This window comes from Mustelus asterias, unplaced genomic scaffold (assembly GCF_964213995.1).
Source record: "Mustelus asterias unplaced genomic scaffold, sMusAst1.hap1.1 HAP1_SCAFFOLD_42, whole genome shotgun sequence".
Lineage (NCBI taxonomy): Eukaryota > Metazoa > Chordata > Chondrichthyes > Carcharhiniformes > Triakidae > Mustelus > Mustelus asterias.
Window position 1 is genome coordinate 89,650 of NW_027590119.1, and position 16,566 is coordinate 106,215.

The 16,566-nt window shown below is 44.4% G+C and overlaps 1 protein-coding gene across 1 annotated transcript in view; it reads right to left on the reverse strand.

Annotated features, from left to right (window-relative positions):
- Nucleotides 1-5,324: 5,324 nt before the first annotated feature.
- The window catches only part of LOC144482758 (uncharacterized), a 143,781-nt gene continuing 132,539 nt past the window's right edge, over nt 5,325-16,566 (reverse strand). Inside the window, exons 2-3 of the mRNA XM_078201596.1 lie at nt 9,251-9,354; nt 5,325-6,852 (exon numbers count right to left, since the gene is read on the reverse strand). Of these exons, the coding sequence (XP_078057722.1) occupies nt 5,996-6,502 (507 nt within the window). The 5' untranslated portion in view covers nt 6,503-6,852; nt 9,251-9,354 and the 3' untranslated portion in view covers nt 5,325-5,995. The remainder of the gene's footprint in view (nt 6,853-9,250; nt 9,355-16,566) is intronic.

A 16,566-nucleotide genomic window follows, 5' to 3' on the forward strand; every position in this document is an offset into this window, starting at 1 on the left:
ACTTTAGGGAAAGTGGGTGAGAGGGGTTGGCAGGCTCTTTAACAGAAAGTGAGTCCCTCTAAGGTAATTGGCAAAGGAGCCAGAGGGGGAGATGGGATTTTATTTTTTGACACAGCGAGTTGTTCGGATCTGCTTGAAAGATTCAATAGTATATTCCCAAAGGGTAAAGACTTGAAAGGGAAGAATTTGCAGGGCTGTGGGGAAAGAACAGAGCAGTTGGATGAATCAGAGAGTTCTTGCAAAGAGATAGCAGGGACATGACGGGCTGAATGGACTCCTCCTGCAGCCCGTCAATCTCAGCCTCCTGCTTTTGTGCAGGTTAAAAGGAACAGATTTCAGTGCAGCCTCTTCCCTGTATCTGTATTTAAAGAGACGGGTCTCTCTTTAGTTCTGAATGACTGATATAACAATTGGTTGGAGGCCCATTTCCCACTCAGTCCTCCAGCAGCTTCCTGTCTCTCTATTAGTGCGATCCCCATGGCAGTGTCCTGACTGGGGCGCAGGCCCCATTATTCTCAGCTAAATTCAGCCCTCAGCTCCGTCGCCTGGCTGTCATTAACACGAGCAATAGAGAGACAGAAAGGTGCCCCAGGCTCAAATGGGAAGTCGAAACGTGTGGCTTTAAATGAACTGTTCGGTAAACAAATTAAAGAATCACATGACAAAACTTCAAGTTTTCTGATGTTTACTCCAACAAACTGGAGGCAACAATGACTAAACACTTTTTTATAGGGAACATCGCCCTTAAACTGTACAATTAAACTTTGCCCTTTTACTCTTAACACCATTAAATATCCAACTCAATGGATATATTTTACTCTGCCTTGGAATGTTGACATACTTTCTCCAAAAACCAGCCCAAAGTTATTCTTTACTCCTCCTTTTCCAGTCTGGCAACCTTTAATCCCAGAACTGTCCTTCACAGAGACGGTTCTCCTGGACATTTTCCCACTAACACAAGCAAGGCGAATCTTCCAGTCTTGTTTCACAATTCTCAGGAATTTGTGACCAACATTCGACATCGGAGCAGAAGTCGGCCATTTGGCCCTTTGAGTCGGCTCCACCGTTTATTTAGATCATGGCTGATCTGTTTGTGTTGCGTTCTCGTGTTATACCCGATACTTTTGATGTCCTTATCCAACAAGAATTAGTATAAAGGCAAAATTCTGCCCTTCAGCCCTCCAAGTCTGCACCGACCATGCTGCCCAACTTAACTAAAACCTCCTACCCTTCCGGGGACCATATATATTCCCATCCTATTCATGTATTTGTCAAGACGCTCCTTAAAAGTCACTACTGTATCCGCTTCCATTACCTCCCCTGCCAACGAGTTCCAAACACCCGCTATTCTGTAAAAAATCTGCCTCGAACATCTCCTTTAAACCTTCCACCCTGGGAAAAAGCTTCTGACTATCCACTCCGTCCATGCCTCTCAATCTTGTAGACTTCTATCAGGTCCCCCCTCAACCTCTGTCACTCCAGTGAGAACAAACCAAGCTTCTCCAACCTCTCCTCATAGCTAATGCGCTCCATACCAGACAACATCCTGGTAAAACTTTTCTGCACCGTCTCCAAAGCCTCCACATCCTTCTGGTAGTGTGGCGACCAGCATTGAACACTATATTCTAAGTGCGGCCTAACTAAGCTTCTATAAAGCTGCAACCTGACTTGCCAATTTTTAAACTCAATACCCCGGCCGATGAAGGCAAGCATGCCATGGAAAAAATTATAAGGGATAGGATTTATAGTTATTTGGAGAGTAATGAATTGATAGGTGATAGTCAGCATGGTTTTGTGGCAGGTAGGTCGTGCCTTACTAACCTTATTGAGTTTTTTGAGAAAGTGACCAAGGAGGTGGATGGGGGCAAGGCAGTGGACGTGGTATATATGGATTTTAGTAAGGCGTTTGATAAGGTTCACCATGGTAGGCTTCTGCAGAAAATGCAGATGTATGGGATTGGGGGTGATCTAGGAAATTGGATCAGGAATTGGCTAGCGGATAGGAAACAGAGGGTGGTGGTTGATAGTAAATATTCATCATGGAGTGCGGTTACAAGTGGTGTACCTCAGGGATCTGTTTTGGGGCCACTGCTGTTTGTAATATTTATTAATGATCTGGATGAGGGTATAGTTGGGTGGATTAGCAAATTTGCTGATGACACCAAAGTCGGTGGTGTGGTAGACAGTGAGGAAGGGTGTCGTAGTTTGCAGGAAGACTTAGACAGGTTGCAAAGTTGGGCCGAGAGGTGGCGGATGGAGTTTAATGCGGAGAAGTGTGAGGTAATTCACTTTGGTAGGAATAACAGATGTGTTGAGTATAGGGCTAACGGGAGGACTTTGAATAGTGTGGAGGAGCAGAGGGATCTAGGTGTATGTGTGCATAGATCCCTGAAAGTTGGGAATCAAGTAGATAAGGTTGTTAAGAAGGCATATGGTGTCTTGGCGTTTATTGGTAGGGGGATTGAATTTAGGAGTCGTAGCGTTATGTTGCAACTGTACACAACTCTGGTGCGGCCGCACTTGGAGTACTGTGTGCAGTTCTGGTCCCCACATTACAGGAAGGATGTGGAGGCTTTGGAGAGGGTGCAGAGGAGGTTTACCAGGATGTTGCCTGGTATGGAGGGGAGATCCTATGAGGAGAGGCTGAGGGATTTGGGATTGTTTTCGCTGGAAAGGCGGCGGCTAAGAGGGGATCTTATTGAAACATATAAGATGATTAGAGGTTTAGATAGGGTGGATAGTGATAGCCTTTTTCCTCTGATGGAGAAATCCAGCACGAGGGGGCATGGCTTTAAATTGAGGGGGGGTAGTTATAGAACCGATGTCAGGGGTAGGTTCTTTACCCAGAGGGTGGTGAGGGATTGGAATGCCCTGCCAGCATCAGTAGTAAATGCGCCTAGTTTGGGGGCGTTTAAGAGATCCGTAGATAGGTTCATGGACGAAAAGAAATTGGTTTAGGTTGGAGGGTCACAGTTTTTTTTTTTTAACTGGTCGGTGCAACATCGTGGGCCGAAGGGCCTGTTCTGCGCTGTAATGTTCTATGTTCTATGTTCTATGTTCTATATGCCTTCTTGACTACCTTCTCCACCTGCATTGCCACTTTCAGTGACCTGTGTACCTGTACACCCAGATCCCTTTGCCTATCAATACCCTTAAGGGTTCTGTCATTTACTGTATATTTCCTGTCTGTATTAGACCTTCCAAAATGCATTACCTCACATTTGTCCGGAATAATAAAGGATAACATTCCATTTGTCAGAACTTTGATTTATTTGAACTAAGATTTATGAGGTTCTCTTGTTTACAAAAACCTCCCTAATCGTAAATCACACCAGGTTCCAGTGACTTAACCATATGGCAAGAAAGAACACTTTAAATGGTGAATTCAGAAAGTTTATTAATCATTAAAAATGTAACAAGTCAGAAAGATAAAAAACAGAGTGTTGATTAACAGTTAATAGAGAAAGTTTAACTTTAACAATTGAACAGACTTCTCTCCATCCCTCTCAGACCAGGACATGAAGTGATGGCTCCAAAAACATGGATAACTTGTAAAACCAACAGCTCTCAACACCTCTCTGTAAACATATCTCCCTCCACCTCTCTCTACCAAATTGCCTTCTCAAGACCACTTTTTTATACTTAAAACATGTAAAAAGCCCATCTTAGCCAATTCCCATAAATCTTCAATTATGAACTAAAATAGACACGAGTTTTCAAGTGATTTAAAAACAAATGAACTGTCTGCTGAAAGGGTTAACTTTTCTACAGAACCTAAAGGGATGGGGAGTGAGCAGCAAAAACTTGGCACACAATTACATCACTTTACACAAGATTAAAACAAAACAAATGGTTTTAAACTTCATCTATTAATTTTTTTGTTATATTCCTCAACCTATTTAATTTGATCAGTTTTTGTTAGGGATGGGAATTTCTGTTCTTTATAAACTGATTCACTCATTTTGTTCATTCGACATGGGCTCGGAGAATCAGAACCCAGACTTTATCATCCTGATCCTTTTTCTCCCTTTGCCACCACTCCCTCTGTTTTGCGGTAGAGTTGTGGGGATTCCAATCAGACCGAATCATTTTATCAAAAAAGTAAAATACTGCGGATGCTGGAATCTGAAACAAAAACAGAAAATGCTGGAAAATCTCAGCAGGTCTGACAGTATCTGTGGAGAGAGAATAGAGCCAATGTTTCGAGTCTGGATGACCCTTTATAAGAGCTCTTATGAAGTGTCATCCAGACTCGAAAGATTGGCTCTATTCTCTAATCATTTTAATCGATAAGTTTCTTGTTCTTAGTTTCCAAATGGCAGGTAAGAGACCTGTCCGGTCCCCACTCTGATTTTTCACTGGCCATGCTTGGGTAGGATTATAACCATTAGAATCTACTCTCAGAGATCTGCTTTTCAGTCCAGTGCTACTTGGAGTATACCGTCACTTCACCAACTATCAGGTCACAAGTCCCTCACAGTTCTTATCACAAATTTATGATAAAATAATTTAAACATGCCTGAGAACACTTCTTAACTTCTTAGTCAGCGACCTACCCCCGTTTGTTGATTAGTCAGACCCCTTTTTTACAGATTCCAGGTTCCTCAGCCGCTGAACACCAGCCGGTCCTGCAATAATCTCATAGAATCTCGACAGTGCAGAAGGAGGCCATTCGGCCCATCAAGTCTGCACCAACCACAATCCCACCGACACTGTCCTCATAACCCCATTCATTTACGCTAGCTAGTCCCCCTGACACAAAGGGGCAATTTAGCATGGCCAATCCACCTAACCCACACATCTTTGTACTGTGCGAGGAAACCGGAGCACCCGGAGGAAACCTACACAGACACTGGAGAATGTGCAAACTCTACACAGACAGTGATCCAAGCTGGGAATCAAACCCGGGTCCCTGGCGCTTTGAGGCAGCAGTGCTAACCACTGTACCACCGTGCCGCCCCAGTTTAATTCGAGCTCATTCTGAGTAAATATTCTCACCAGGTCCTCTGTCAGGGCCCTGCTGAGCAGCTTTAATGGTCCGTGATTGCAGAAACTGAGCAGTCACAGGAATGTGGTCAAGATAGTCCAGTCCCACAATGCCTCACATTCAATCTGCAGTCCTTCAATTATAACAGAATATGTGGCTGTCTGTAGCTGCCTCGGCCACGATCAGCGCCAACACTGCCTTCCTGAACTGCTACAATGCCTGAGGTGTAGGTACACCCACAGTGCTGTTAGGGAGGGATTTCCAGCTACACATTCCAGACTTTCACTAACTGTTGGTGGGTTCCAGATTGATATATTCCATTCAACACACCCAAGGTGAGTTTTTCCAATTCCTTTATTGTCCAGGACAATATATTTACAATATCTTTAAAACAGAAATTAAACATTCCCATTTGATTTCAGGTATTAACATATTCTGTTAGTTTGTTCTTTATTGTCGCTGTCAGGCTGGGGTTGTTCCCCTTGGAGCAAAGGAGGTTGAGGGGAGATTTGATAGAGGTGGACAAGATTCTGACAGGTTTAGATAAGATGGACAAAGAAAAGCTGTTCCCATTCGCTGATGGGACAAGGATGAGGAGGTCACAGATTTAAGGTTTTGGGTCAGAGATGCAGGGGGGATGTGAGGAAGAATATTTTGATGCAGCGAATGGTAATGACCTGGAACTCGCTGCCTACGAGGGTGGAGGAAGTGGAGACAATAAACAATTACAAAGGAAATGGGATGGGCGTTTGAGGGGGTTTCAAACAAATATAGTGACTCTTAACTTCCTCACACCCTGTCACTCTGTGATCCGTGTGAAATTTAAAACCGGGTATTCGCAACAGGACTCAAAGAGCATCAGCTCACTGGAGGCAGTTGTGAGACCGGCCAGTCCAGCAGAAAGAAACCCCCCGACCCTCCCCATTGACCAACTGTGAGAATGAACAAAATGCAGTCCTGGATGTAATTGAGAGCAGAAACAATAACAGCAGAATCCAACCCCTGGAATCACTCGTGAACTCGCTGGTGTCTCAACAGGTGGGATGTCCGAGTGAATCCCTCCCCACACTCAGAGCAGGTGAATGGCTTCTCCCCAGTGTGAACTCGCTGGTGTCTCCGCAGGGCAGATGACTGAGTGAATCTCTCCCCACACTGAGAACAGGTGAACGGCCTCTCTCCAGTGTGAACTCGCTGGTGTGTCTGCAGGTGGGATGTCCGAGTGAATCCCTCCCCACATTGAGAGCAGGTGAATGGCCTCTCCCCAGTGTGAACTCGCTGGTGTGTCTGCAGGTGGGATGACCGAGTGAATCCCTTCTCACACTGAGAGCAGGTGAACGGTCTCTCCCCAGTGTGAACTCGCTGGTGTTTGCGCAGGCTGGATAAATGAGTGAATCCCTCCCCACACTGAGAACACGTGAATGGTCTCTCCCCAGTGTGGCTGCGCCGATGAGCTTCCAGCTCTGATGGGACTCTGTATCTCTTCCCACAGTCCGCACATTTCCATGGTTTCTCCATGGTGCAGGTGTCCTTGCCTCTGTCTTGGGTGGACAATCAGTTGAAGCCTCATCCACACACAGAACAAGGGTACAGTCACTCCCTGCTGTGAATGGTGTGATATTTATTCAGGCTGTGTAACTGGTTAAAGCTCTTTAGTTCGTGCGCTGGAACACACTCACTCGAGTGTGGCAGTGTGTTGGTGCTTTTCCAGTCACACTGATGTTTGAAATCTTTTCAAATCAACAGACTGGACAATCATTTCTCCTTCTAGATTCAAAGTCCGATGATATTCAGCTCCCAAGGGATATGACTCTGTCAGATCTGATGTGACATTTGAGATTTCGGCCTGTGATTCCTCTTTCAATATCCTGTGAAATGAGTTTACACATATCATCAGTGTCAGTGCAGGATAGAAATTCAGAACAGGATTCTATTTAAAAATGAAAGTAGATGGGCACTTCAAGGAAATAAACTTTCAGGAGAATGGGGATATAGAGTGGGAATGGGACTGGAATGTTATACAGAGAGTCAGCATGGACTCGAGTTACCAAATGGATTCCTTCTGTGCTGTAATGACGTTATGGCTCGAAATGTATAACATCGCTGCAGCATTATATTACAATGCAAGAAATAATAATAAATGTATTTTATTACAGAAACATAAATAATATATCTAATCTGGGTACCATATAATAACACTAGACATATCTCTGTCCTATATTAATTTACTGTCCCCTTAAATATCAGCCATCTGCTGCCCTTTAATTGTGAACATTTGGAAAGAGACCATCCTTTTAGACAGAAAGAAGATTAACGTTTCAGGGTGGGCAGAATGAATTACAGCGAATAAAAATGTATCAGATTTTGTTGGTCAATATAAGCTCAGAAGTGGAAGGGAAATGATCTCCAGTGGAAGAGAAACAATTCCTGAACGTTGTAAGACTAAGCTGGTAAATCAGCAGTGAATAGAGTTGTGAAGTGGTAAAAACATCAAGACATAGCTTGCCAAAATAATAGTTAAAATACACCCATTATTAGAGGTAGAGGAAGGTAGACAATGTCAGAGAGCTGATCAGGGAGGGCAGAGGTGAAACAGAGAAATGGATGGCCGTTAAAATATTCATTCATGGATGTACAAGGCATGGTTAGCAAGTTTGCAGATGATACTAAATTAGGAGGTATCGCTGATAGCGAAGAAGGTTATCAAAAATTATAGGGGGATCTTGATCAGTTGATCGGTTAGGGAAGTGGGTCGATGATTGGCAAATGGATTTTAGTACAGATAATAGAGTACAGAGGCACAACCTCAGGCTAAAGGGACGATCCTTTAAAACAGAGATAAGGAGGAATTTCTTCGGCCAGAGAGTGGTGAATTTGTGGAACTTTTTGCCGCAGAAGGCTGTGGAGGCCAGGTCATTGAGTGTCTTTAAAACAGAGATATATAGGTTCTTGATTAATAAGAGGATCAGGGGTGATGGGAAAAAGGCAGAAGAATGGTGATGAGAAAAATATCAGCCATGATTGAATGGTGGAGCAGACTCGATGGGCCAAGTGGCCTAATTCTGCTCCTATGTCTTATGGTCTTGAGTGTGAGTGTTGCATTTTGGAAAGTCAAACCAGGGTAGGACTTATACAGTAAATGGTAAGGCCCTGGGGAGTGTTGAGGAACAGAGGAACCCAGGAGTACAGAGGGACCCAGGAGCACAAGTACATAGTTCGTTGAAAGTGATGTCACAGGTAGACAGAGTGGTGAAGAAGGCATTTAGCACACTGGCCTTCATCAGTCAGGGCACTGAGTATAGGAGTTGGGACATTCTGTTATAGCTGTATTATTCGTTGGTGAGGCTGCACTTGGAGTATTGTGTACAGTTTTTGTAACCCTGTTATAGGAAAGACATTGATAAACTGGAAAAAGTGCAAAGAAGATTTATGAGGATGTTGCTGGGACTAATGGGCCTGAGTGATCACGAGAGGTGGACAGGCTAGGGCTTTATTCCTTCGAATGTAGGAGAATGTGGGGTGACTATATTGAGGTGTATTAAATCATGGGGGGCATTGGTAGGATGAACCCACATAGTCTTTTTGCCAGGGTAGGGGAATTGAAAACTGGAGGGCATAGGTTTAAGATGAGAGGGGAAAGATTAAAAGAGACCTGAGGGGCAACTTCTTCATGCAGAGGGTGGTGTGTCCATGGAATGAGCTGCCAGAGAAAGTGGTTGAGGCAGGTTTAAACAGCAGGTTTAAACATTTAAAAAGCATTTGGATAAGTACATGAATTGGAAAGGATTAGAGGGATATGAGCCAAACATGGGCAATTGGGACTAGCTGGGAGGGCACCATGGTTGGCATGGATCAGTTGGGCCGAAGGGCCTGTTTCCGTGCTGTATTGCTCTATGACTCTATGTGTTGGCTGCATCAGCATCTATTGCCTACAACTCATTGCCCTTGAACTGAGTGGCTTGCATTGCTGGGGGAAGTGGTAATTTCCTTCTTTAAAAGGACATTATTAAATCGGATGGATTTTTACGACAATTGTCATCAATGGACTTCTAATTCTAGATTTGTACTGAATTCAAATTTCAACATCTGCCGTTGTGGGATTCGAACCCAGGGTTCACAGTGTGTTGCCTGGATCCCTGTGTTACTAATCCAATAACACTATCACTGCACCATTGCCTCCCCATCCATGGTAAAGGAGTCATAATAGCCCGAATCCATGGAATCAGAGCATGCTCTAAATTTGAATTAATGCTCACTAACACTCACCTCAAGACAATTTCACTGTTTTCAATTTTAAAATCTGCTGCAGCTGAAAAGATCTCAGAGAGATTGGTGTCCGGGAAAAATGTTGCAATCTTCAAATCGTGTCCCTGTAAATGAGGAAAGTTATCGGTGTAATTCAAGGTTAGAAATTCAAGACAGTCAAACATTTCTTTTGGTCTGAGTTTGCTGTGAGTAAATCCTCCCCTTCTAACCCCCTGTAAAAGGAGTTTCCAAAATCCATCAGCATCTGTCCAGAACAGAAATTCAAAACATTCTCTCCTCCTTTAACCTGGCACAGAATTACTTTAGCTGGGACAAAATTGCAGTGGAGGCAGTTCAGGGAAGGTCCAGTTGGTTGATTCCTGAAATGAGGAGTTTTATCTTTCAGGTTGAGCAGCTGGGGCCTGTACTCATTGGAGTTTAAAAGACTGAGAAGTTATTGAAACATCTGGGAATTTAAGGGCGGCATGGTGGTTAGTACTGCTGCCTCACAGTGCCAGGGTCCCAGGTTCAATTCCAGCCTTGGGTCACTGTCTGTGTGGAGTTTGCACATTTTCTGTCCATGTCTGTGTGGGTTTCGTCCAGGTGCTCCGGTTTCATCCCACAGTCCAAAGATGTGTGGGTCAAGTGGATTGGCCATGCTAAATTGACCCTAGTGTCAAATGCATGGGGTTGTGGGGATGGGGCCTGGGTGGGATTGTGATCGGTACAGACTCGATGGGCCGAATGGCCTGCTTCTGCACTGTAGGGATTCTATGATTCATATGATATAAGGTGCTTGACAAGGTAGATGCTGAGAGGATGTTTCCTCTGGTGTGGGAATCAAGTAAAAATAAAGGATCTCAAATTTAAGATGAAGAGAGATCTTTTCTCTCAGCGGGTTGTTGATCTTTGGAACTCTGTCTTCACCAGTGAGGATTGGAGGCAGGTCATTGAATATATTTAAAGGTGAGGTTTTGATCCACAAGAAAGTCAAGGGTATGGACGGGCTGGGGGTAGCAAAGTAGACATGATCTTATTGAATGATGCAGCAGGCTCGATGGGCCGAATGACTGGCTCCTGTTCTTGGATAGCTGCGCATGCGCCCTGCTACCTATTGTCCATCTGAAGATCGAGGTTCTGAACCAGCCCCTGAAACCACGCCCATTGTGACCCACAACCGACAGCAGCGCATGCGCTCTCCTTCCCCGCTGAAACAAGATGGCGGCCGATAACCGGGGCCTGTTCCCGGGATAAACGCCTGGGAGCTGTAAATCCGAGACCTGCAGGATCTTATTCGGGCCGTGCGGCCTAGAGCGGATGTTTGTAAAGCCATAGCTCACTCCCTCCCCCGACTCCCGGTTCCATTTCTCCCGCAGCCCCACCGACTCACTTGGGGATAAAAGCGTCTCCCGCACTCGCAGGACTCCGGGCAAAGTGACACTGCGCACGCGCGAGACATAGCACTGCGCCTGCGCAATAGGCTCCTGTGGAATGAAGAGGACACTTTCACACCCGCAAGGGCACCTGGGAATTAACGGCGTCATTGTCAAAGACGATAGTACGAAATTATCTTGTTCAATGAAGATCAATTAATTTTTTAAAATGCATTCCTCGGAATTTGTGCGCTGCCATTCTCTACTTCTAAAATTGATTTAAACCAGTGCTCTCCTGTGGGAATACCCCGAGTTTTAAAAACTTTTCCCACTGGTTTCCCTCTCTCTCTGCTCCCCTGAAGGTGCTCACACAGGTTGGGTAAATCCCACAGAGATTGGTTTCTTTCATTTTCTTTCTCCTGATGCTGAATGTTTTATGGAATGATACATCACAGATGGAAACCATTTGGCTCATCCTGCCCAGTCGGGCTGTCTTTAAGATCTATCCAATTAATCCCACAGCCCTGCTGGCAGAGTGAGAACAATATCTATATACTGTAGCAATATAGGAGATGAATGGAAAATGTTTTCCAGTTGCATACCTCTCAGACACACTCACCCCTGGAAAGATAAACTGGCCTGTGTACTAAGCAGATATTAAGGTTCCACTTAAAATTAAAACAGAAGGTGCTGGAAAAATGCAGCAGTCACCAGGGCCGAGTTATGGTCAAAATGATGGTGTTGAGCTGCCGTTAGAAAATAACCAGCAATCCAACAAGCCACTCAAAATATTGAATCAAACAAAATTGATCAAAGATTGAGCCAAAGTATTCTGTTTTCCAACATGGTGCTATGATTTTTTGTGATGGTTTTAATGTTCTCACAATTACCTGGTGTAGTCCGGGTTTATTTTATACTCATTCCAACCCATCGCTGTTCATGAGCACATTACCCCCACTCTGATTCCCCATCCCATCAGAGACAACTGAGTCACTGACTGGAAATTAGGGCTTTTAATGAGAGCTCTGACAACCGAGAATGCACCGTCAGCAGAATCAACCCGAGCGAACAAACCCCAGACAGTGAACATTATCCCCCCCAGACCCAAATATAAAACAGTGAACATTATCCCCCAGACCTGAATATAAAACAGTGAACATTATCTCCCAGACCCAAATATAAAACAGTGAACATTATCCCCCCCAGACCCGAATATAAAACAGTGAACATTATCCCCCAGACCCGAATATAAAACAGTGAACATTATCTCCCAGACCCGAATATAAAACAGTGAACATTATCCCCCAGACCCGAATATAAAACAGTGAACATTATCCCCCAGACCCGAATATAAAACAATGAACATTATCCCCCCCAGACCCGAATATAAAACAGTGAACATTATCCCCCAGACCCGAATATAAAACAGTGAACATTATCTCCCAGACCCGAATATAAAACAGCGAACATTATCCCCCAGACCCGAATATAAAACAGTGAACATTATCCCCCCCAGACCCGAATATAAAAGTGAACATTATCCCCCCCAGACCCGAATATAAAACAGTGAACATTAACCCCCCCAGACCCGAATATAAAGCAGTGAACATTATCTCCCAGACCCGAATATAAAACAGTGAACATTCTCCCCCCAGACCTGAATATAAAACAGTGAACATTATCCCCCAAACCGAATATAAAACAGTGAACATTATCCCCCAGACCCAAATATAAAACAATGAACATTACCCCCCCCCCCCCAAGACCCGAATATAAAACAGTGAACATTATCCCCCAGATCCGAATATAAAGCAGTGAACATTATCCCCCAGAACCAAATAAAGAACAGTGAACATTATCCACCCCCCCACTTGAATACAAAATTGTCCTGATGGATTCAGACAGCATTATCACAATATTCCAAATGTGTTTTTTCCAGGAATAGATTCAGCGGCTGCATCACTGGAGGCCAGAGATACTCTCCTCAAACTCGGCTCATGTGAGGAATCCCTCCAATGAGGCTCAGGAATGCTACAACCAGAGTCACGTGACCACCAAGTGTGTAACTGAACAAACTACCGCAACGTTGAAGATGTGTTTCAGTGTGAAATGATTTGCTTCACCTGTTGCTTCAGATTTGAGAGAGGGTAATTTGACCTTGACCCAGGCACTTTTCAGATCTGAAAGTGATGGCCTTTAGCACAATCACAAGGCTGCACAATACAGAGGGAACACTAATCTGTTTCGTTCTGCGACTATGTCGTGGTTACACGAGTGATACTTTCCACTAATTAGCTGCCAGCACCAAAAAGGCATTCAGCCTCCCACACAAATGAGCAAGGCTGGGTATGAATATCTTTGCCAGTGCAGTGCCGGGTACCAGGCTGTACATCCCAGTGAGTGGCTGATAAATCAAGGAACATGCTGTTTGATTCTGTCAGAATAGGTAGTGATTTTTTCAGTAGGAAACACTCACCAAACCAAAAATACAATGTTTACTGTGAATACAGATTGGGCAGCACTTGCTGAACAATCCTGAGTGTGTCAATAGCTACACTCATAATCAACTGAAGATAATCAGTCGAGTTCATAATACGGCTCAGTTGTAGTTGTGAAAAGCAACTTACATTTATACGCAGCGATCCTTTCCCTGCAAACAAAAGGAGAATTTTCAAGTCTTGCACCTTTTTTGAATTTCCCAGAAGCTTGAGAAACCTACAGTCTTCTATTGATTTCTCCATGGTGATGCTTCAAGTCAATGAGAGTCCACCAATTGTGATCATTTGAAATTTGGCATTCTTCTGTTTGTCCTGATGAGTGCATGATGAAGAGATTCAGCAACAGGTCTCTCTTTTCACCAATATTCAAGTTCAGTTCTAACAAGTATCTGTGCATTGTTTTATGTTCCTTGATAATTAAATGTGATCGGGGAAGTGTCACTGTGAATAATGTGCAAGTCAGTAAGAATTGTCAGCATTTTCTAATTGGAAATCTTAAGCAGTGGAACCTTTCAGACACTGAATTGTACAGTTTGCACCAAACATCAATTTAAGATTGCAGGAAAAGTTCATAAACTTATGAGAAACAAGTTCCTGTTGAGAGTTCCTGAATTTAAAAAAAATCCCAGATGGTGCTTTTAAAAAGGGACACAGCAGCCCTGAAAATCAGTGACATTTCAGAATATTAAACTTCAGCCAGTTGTAGGGATCGTTAATGTCAGCAGAAACAAACCAAATATTGTCAGACTATCAATCCTGGATGTGATTAACAGCTGCAGTAACTGCAAAATCCAACTCCTGGAGGCAATTGTGAACTTGCAGATGTGTCAGCAAGTGGGATGACCGAGTGTATCCCTTCCCACACACAGAGCAGGTGAATGGCCTCTCCCCAGTGTGGGTGAGCTCATGTAAATGCAGGCTGCCAGACTGAGTGAATCCCTTCCCACACATGGAGCAAGTGAATGGTCTCCCCCCAGTGTGAGTGCGTTGATGAGCAGTGAGGATTGATAACTGCCTGAAACTCTTTCCACAGTATGTGCAAATAAATGGCTTCTCCTCCGTGTGAATTCGCTGATGTGACAGGAGGCCGGATGAATTGGTGAATTCCCTCCCACACATGGAACAGGTGAACGGCCTTTCCCCAGTGTGAACTCGCCTGTGTGCACTGAGGTTGGATGAAGACCTGAACCTCTTTCCACAGGAAGTGCAGCTGAACGGTCTCTCCTCTGTGTGAACTCGCTGGTGTGACAGCAGGTTAGATGACAGAGTGAATCTCTTACCACACACAGAACAGGTGAATGGCTTCTCTCCTGTGTGAATTCGCTGGTGTGACCAAAGACCAGATGGCCCAGCAAAATCCTTCCCACACAAGGAGCAGGTGAACGATCTCTCCCCAGTGTGAACTCGCTGATGTGCACTGAGGTTGGATGAACATGAGAACCGCTTTCCACAGGTGGAGCAGCTGAATGGCCTCTCCTCAGTGTGAGTTCGCTGGTGTAACAGCAGGTGGGATGAGGTAGTGAATCCTTTCCCACACACAGAACAGATGAATGGCCACTCTCCAGTGTGACTGTGTCTATGGTTTTCCAGCAAGTATGGATAATTGAATCCTTTACCACAATCATCACATTTCCATGGTTTCTTCATTTTCCCAGCCCCAATGTGACTGTGTCGATGGGTTTCCAACCGGGATGGATAATTGAATCCTTTACCACAATCCTCACATTTCCACGGTTTGTCCACGGTGCTGTTGTCCTTCTGTCTCTCCAGGTTGGATGATTAGTTGAAGCCTCATCCACATACACACCATGTGTATGGTTTCTCCCCACTGTGAATGGTGTGATGTTTTTCAGGCTGTGTAACTGGTTAAAACTCTATCCACAGTCAGTTCACTGGAGCACTCTCACTTGGGTGTGTGTGTGTGTGTGTCTCAGTTCTTTATCTGTCACATTGAATTTTGAAATTTTCTTCCACTGACAAAACAGGGAATGATTTTTCCCTCCACTGTCAAAAGCAATCATATTCAGGTCATGATGAATCGAATGGCTCTGTCAGAACTTGACCTGAAATTTAGTTTGAGTTTCCTGTCTGTGAATCCTCCTCATCAAGTTTCCTGCAAAAAGAGTTTTAAAAAACTGCTTCAGAACTGACAATTTCAGTTTCCACGAAACATTTCTCCATCTCATTTATCTTGAGCTGTAATCCCCATCCCACACACTCTCTCTTGTCCCTGAGCTGAAATCAAACTCATTGCCTCATCTCCACTGAGCCCAGCTCCCTCTCCCTCCAGCTGGATTCAGTCCTCCAGACCATGTACAGATTGAGAGTACAATCAAGGAGTCAATTATTTTCCTTCCAAGTCAGGGGACGTGCAGCCCCACTGACTCTGTTGTTACCACAATGGGCACATGTGCTCTGCTCACCAATGAAACACCACGGTGACCATTAACATGGGCCTGTTCCGAGGAAAGGCTCCATTTTATTTGTGCCACAACAGCAGGGGAATTACCTCCTGCACAGGAACAAAGGTATCATCAGTCACAGAAAATAATTGCAGCTGGTGTCTCAAACCTCAATTTACCATTTGCTCCCCGGCATTCTCAATTCAATTTTGAAATGCAAACTGAATTCTGGCATTATGGGGTAAATTAAAACACATTTTAATGGTCATTTTCAGAATGACTATTCCCAAGAATTAATTCCCAAGTCAGTAAATTAAAATTCTCATCAGCAATGACGGCAGCACAGTGGTTAGCACTGCTGCCTCACAGCTCCAGGGACCTGGGTTCAATTCCCAACTTGGGTCACTGTCTGTGTGGAGTCTGCCCGTTCTTCCCATGTCGGCGTGCGTTTTCTCCTGATGCTCCGGTTTCCTCCCATCATCCAAAGATATGCCAGTTAGGTGCATTGGCCATGCTAAATTGCCCCTTAGTGTCCTGGGATGAGTAGGTTCGAGGGATTAGCAGGTTACATATGTGGGGTTATGGGAAGACGGCTTAGGTGGGATTGTTGTTGGTGCAGACTCGATGGGCCGAATAATCTCCTTCAGCACTGTAGGGATTCTATGAAATACTTTGGGAGAATTGCTATTTCAATGGGCATTTTCACATGCTATAAAATGATTTTTCAAAACAAATTAATACTTTAATGATTAATAAATAAAAAGTATTTCATAAAACAACCACCCAGTGTGGGGTTCAGGATTCTAACCCAGGGTTTCTGAGCTCCAGGAACCACTAACTGAACCAGCCGGGAATTGTCTCCACAAAACTTTCCCAACTCCCTCCCGGGAAAAAGCTGCAAACTCGGGAGCTGCAGCTTTTTACTGGGGGTGTTGGGGCCTCCAGCGGGTGTTTGTGAATCCTCCCCGCCCACCTCCCAGGGTTTCCTTCCTTCCCAGAGATCAGAGTCCTCATTGATTTGAGGTCAAAGTGTAACCTCTTATTTATTGTCCCCCTCCCCCATC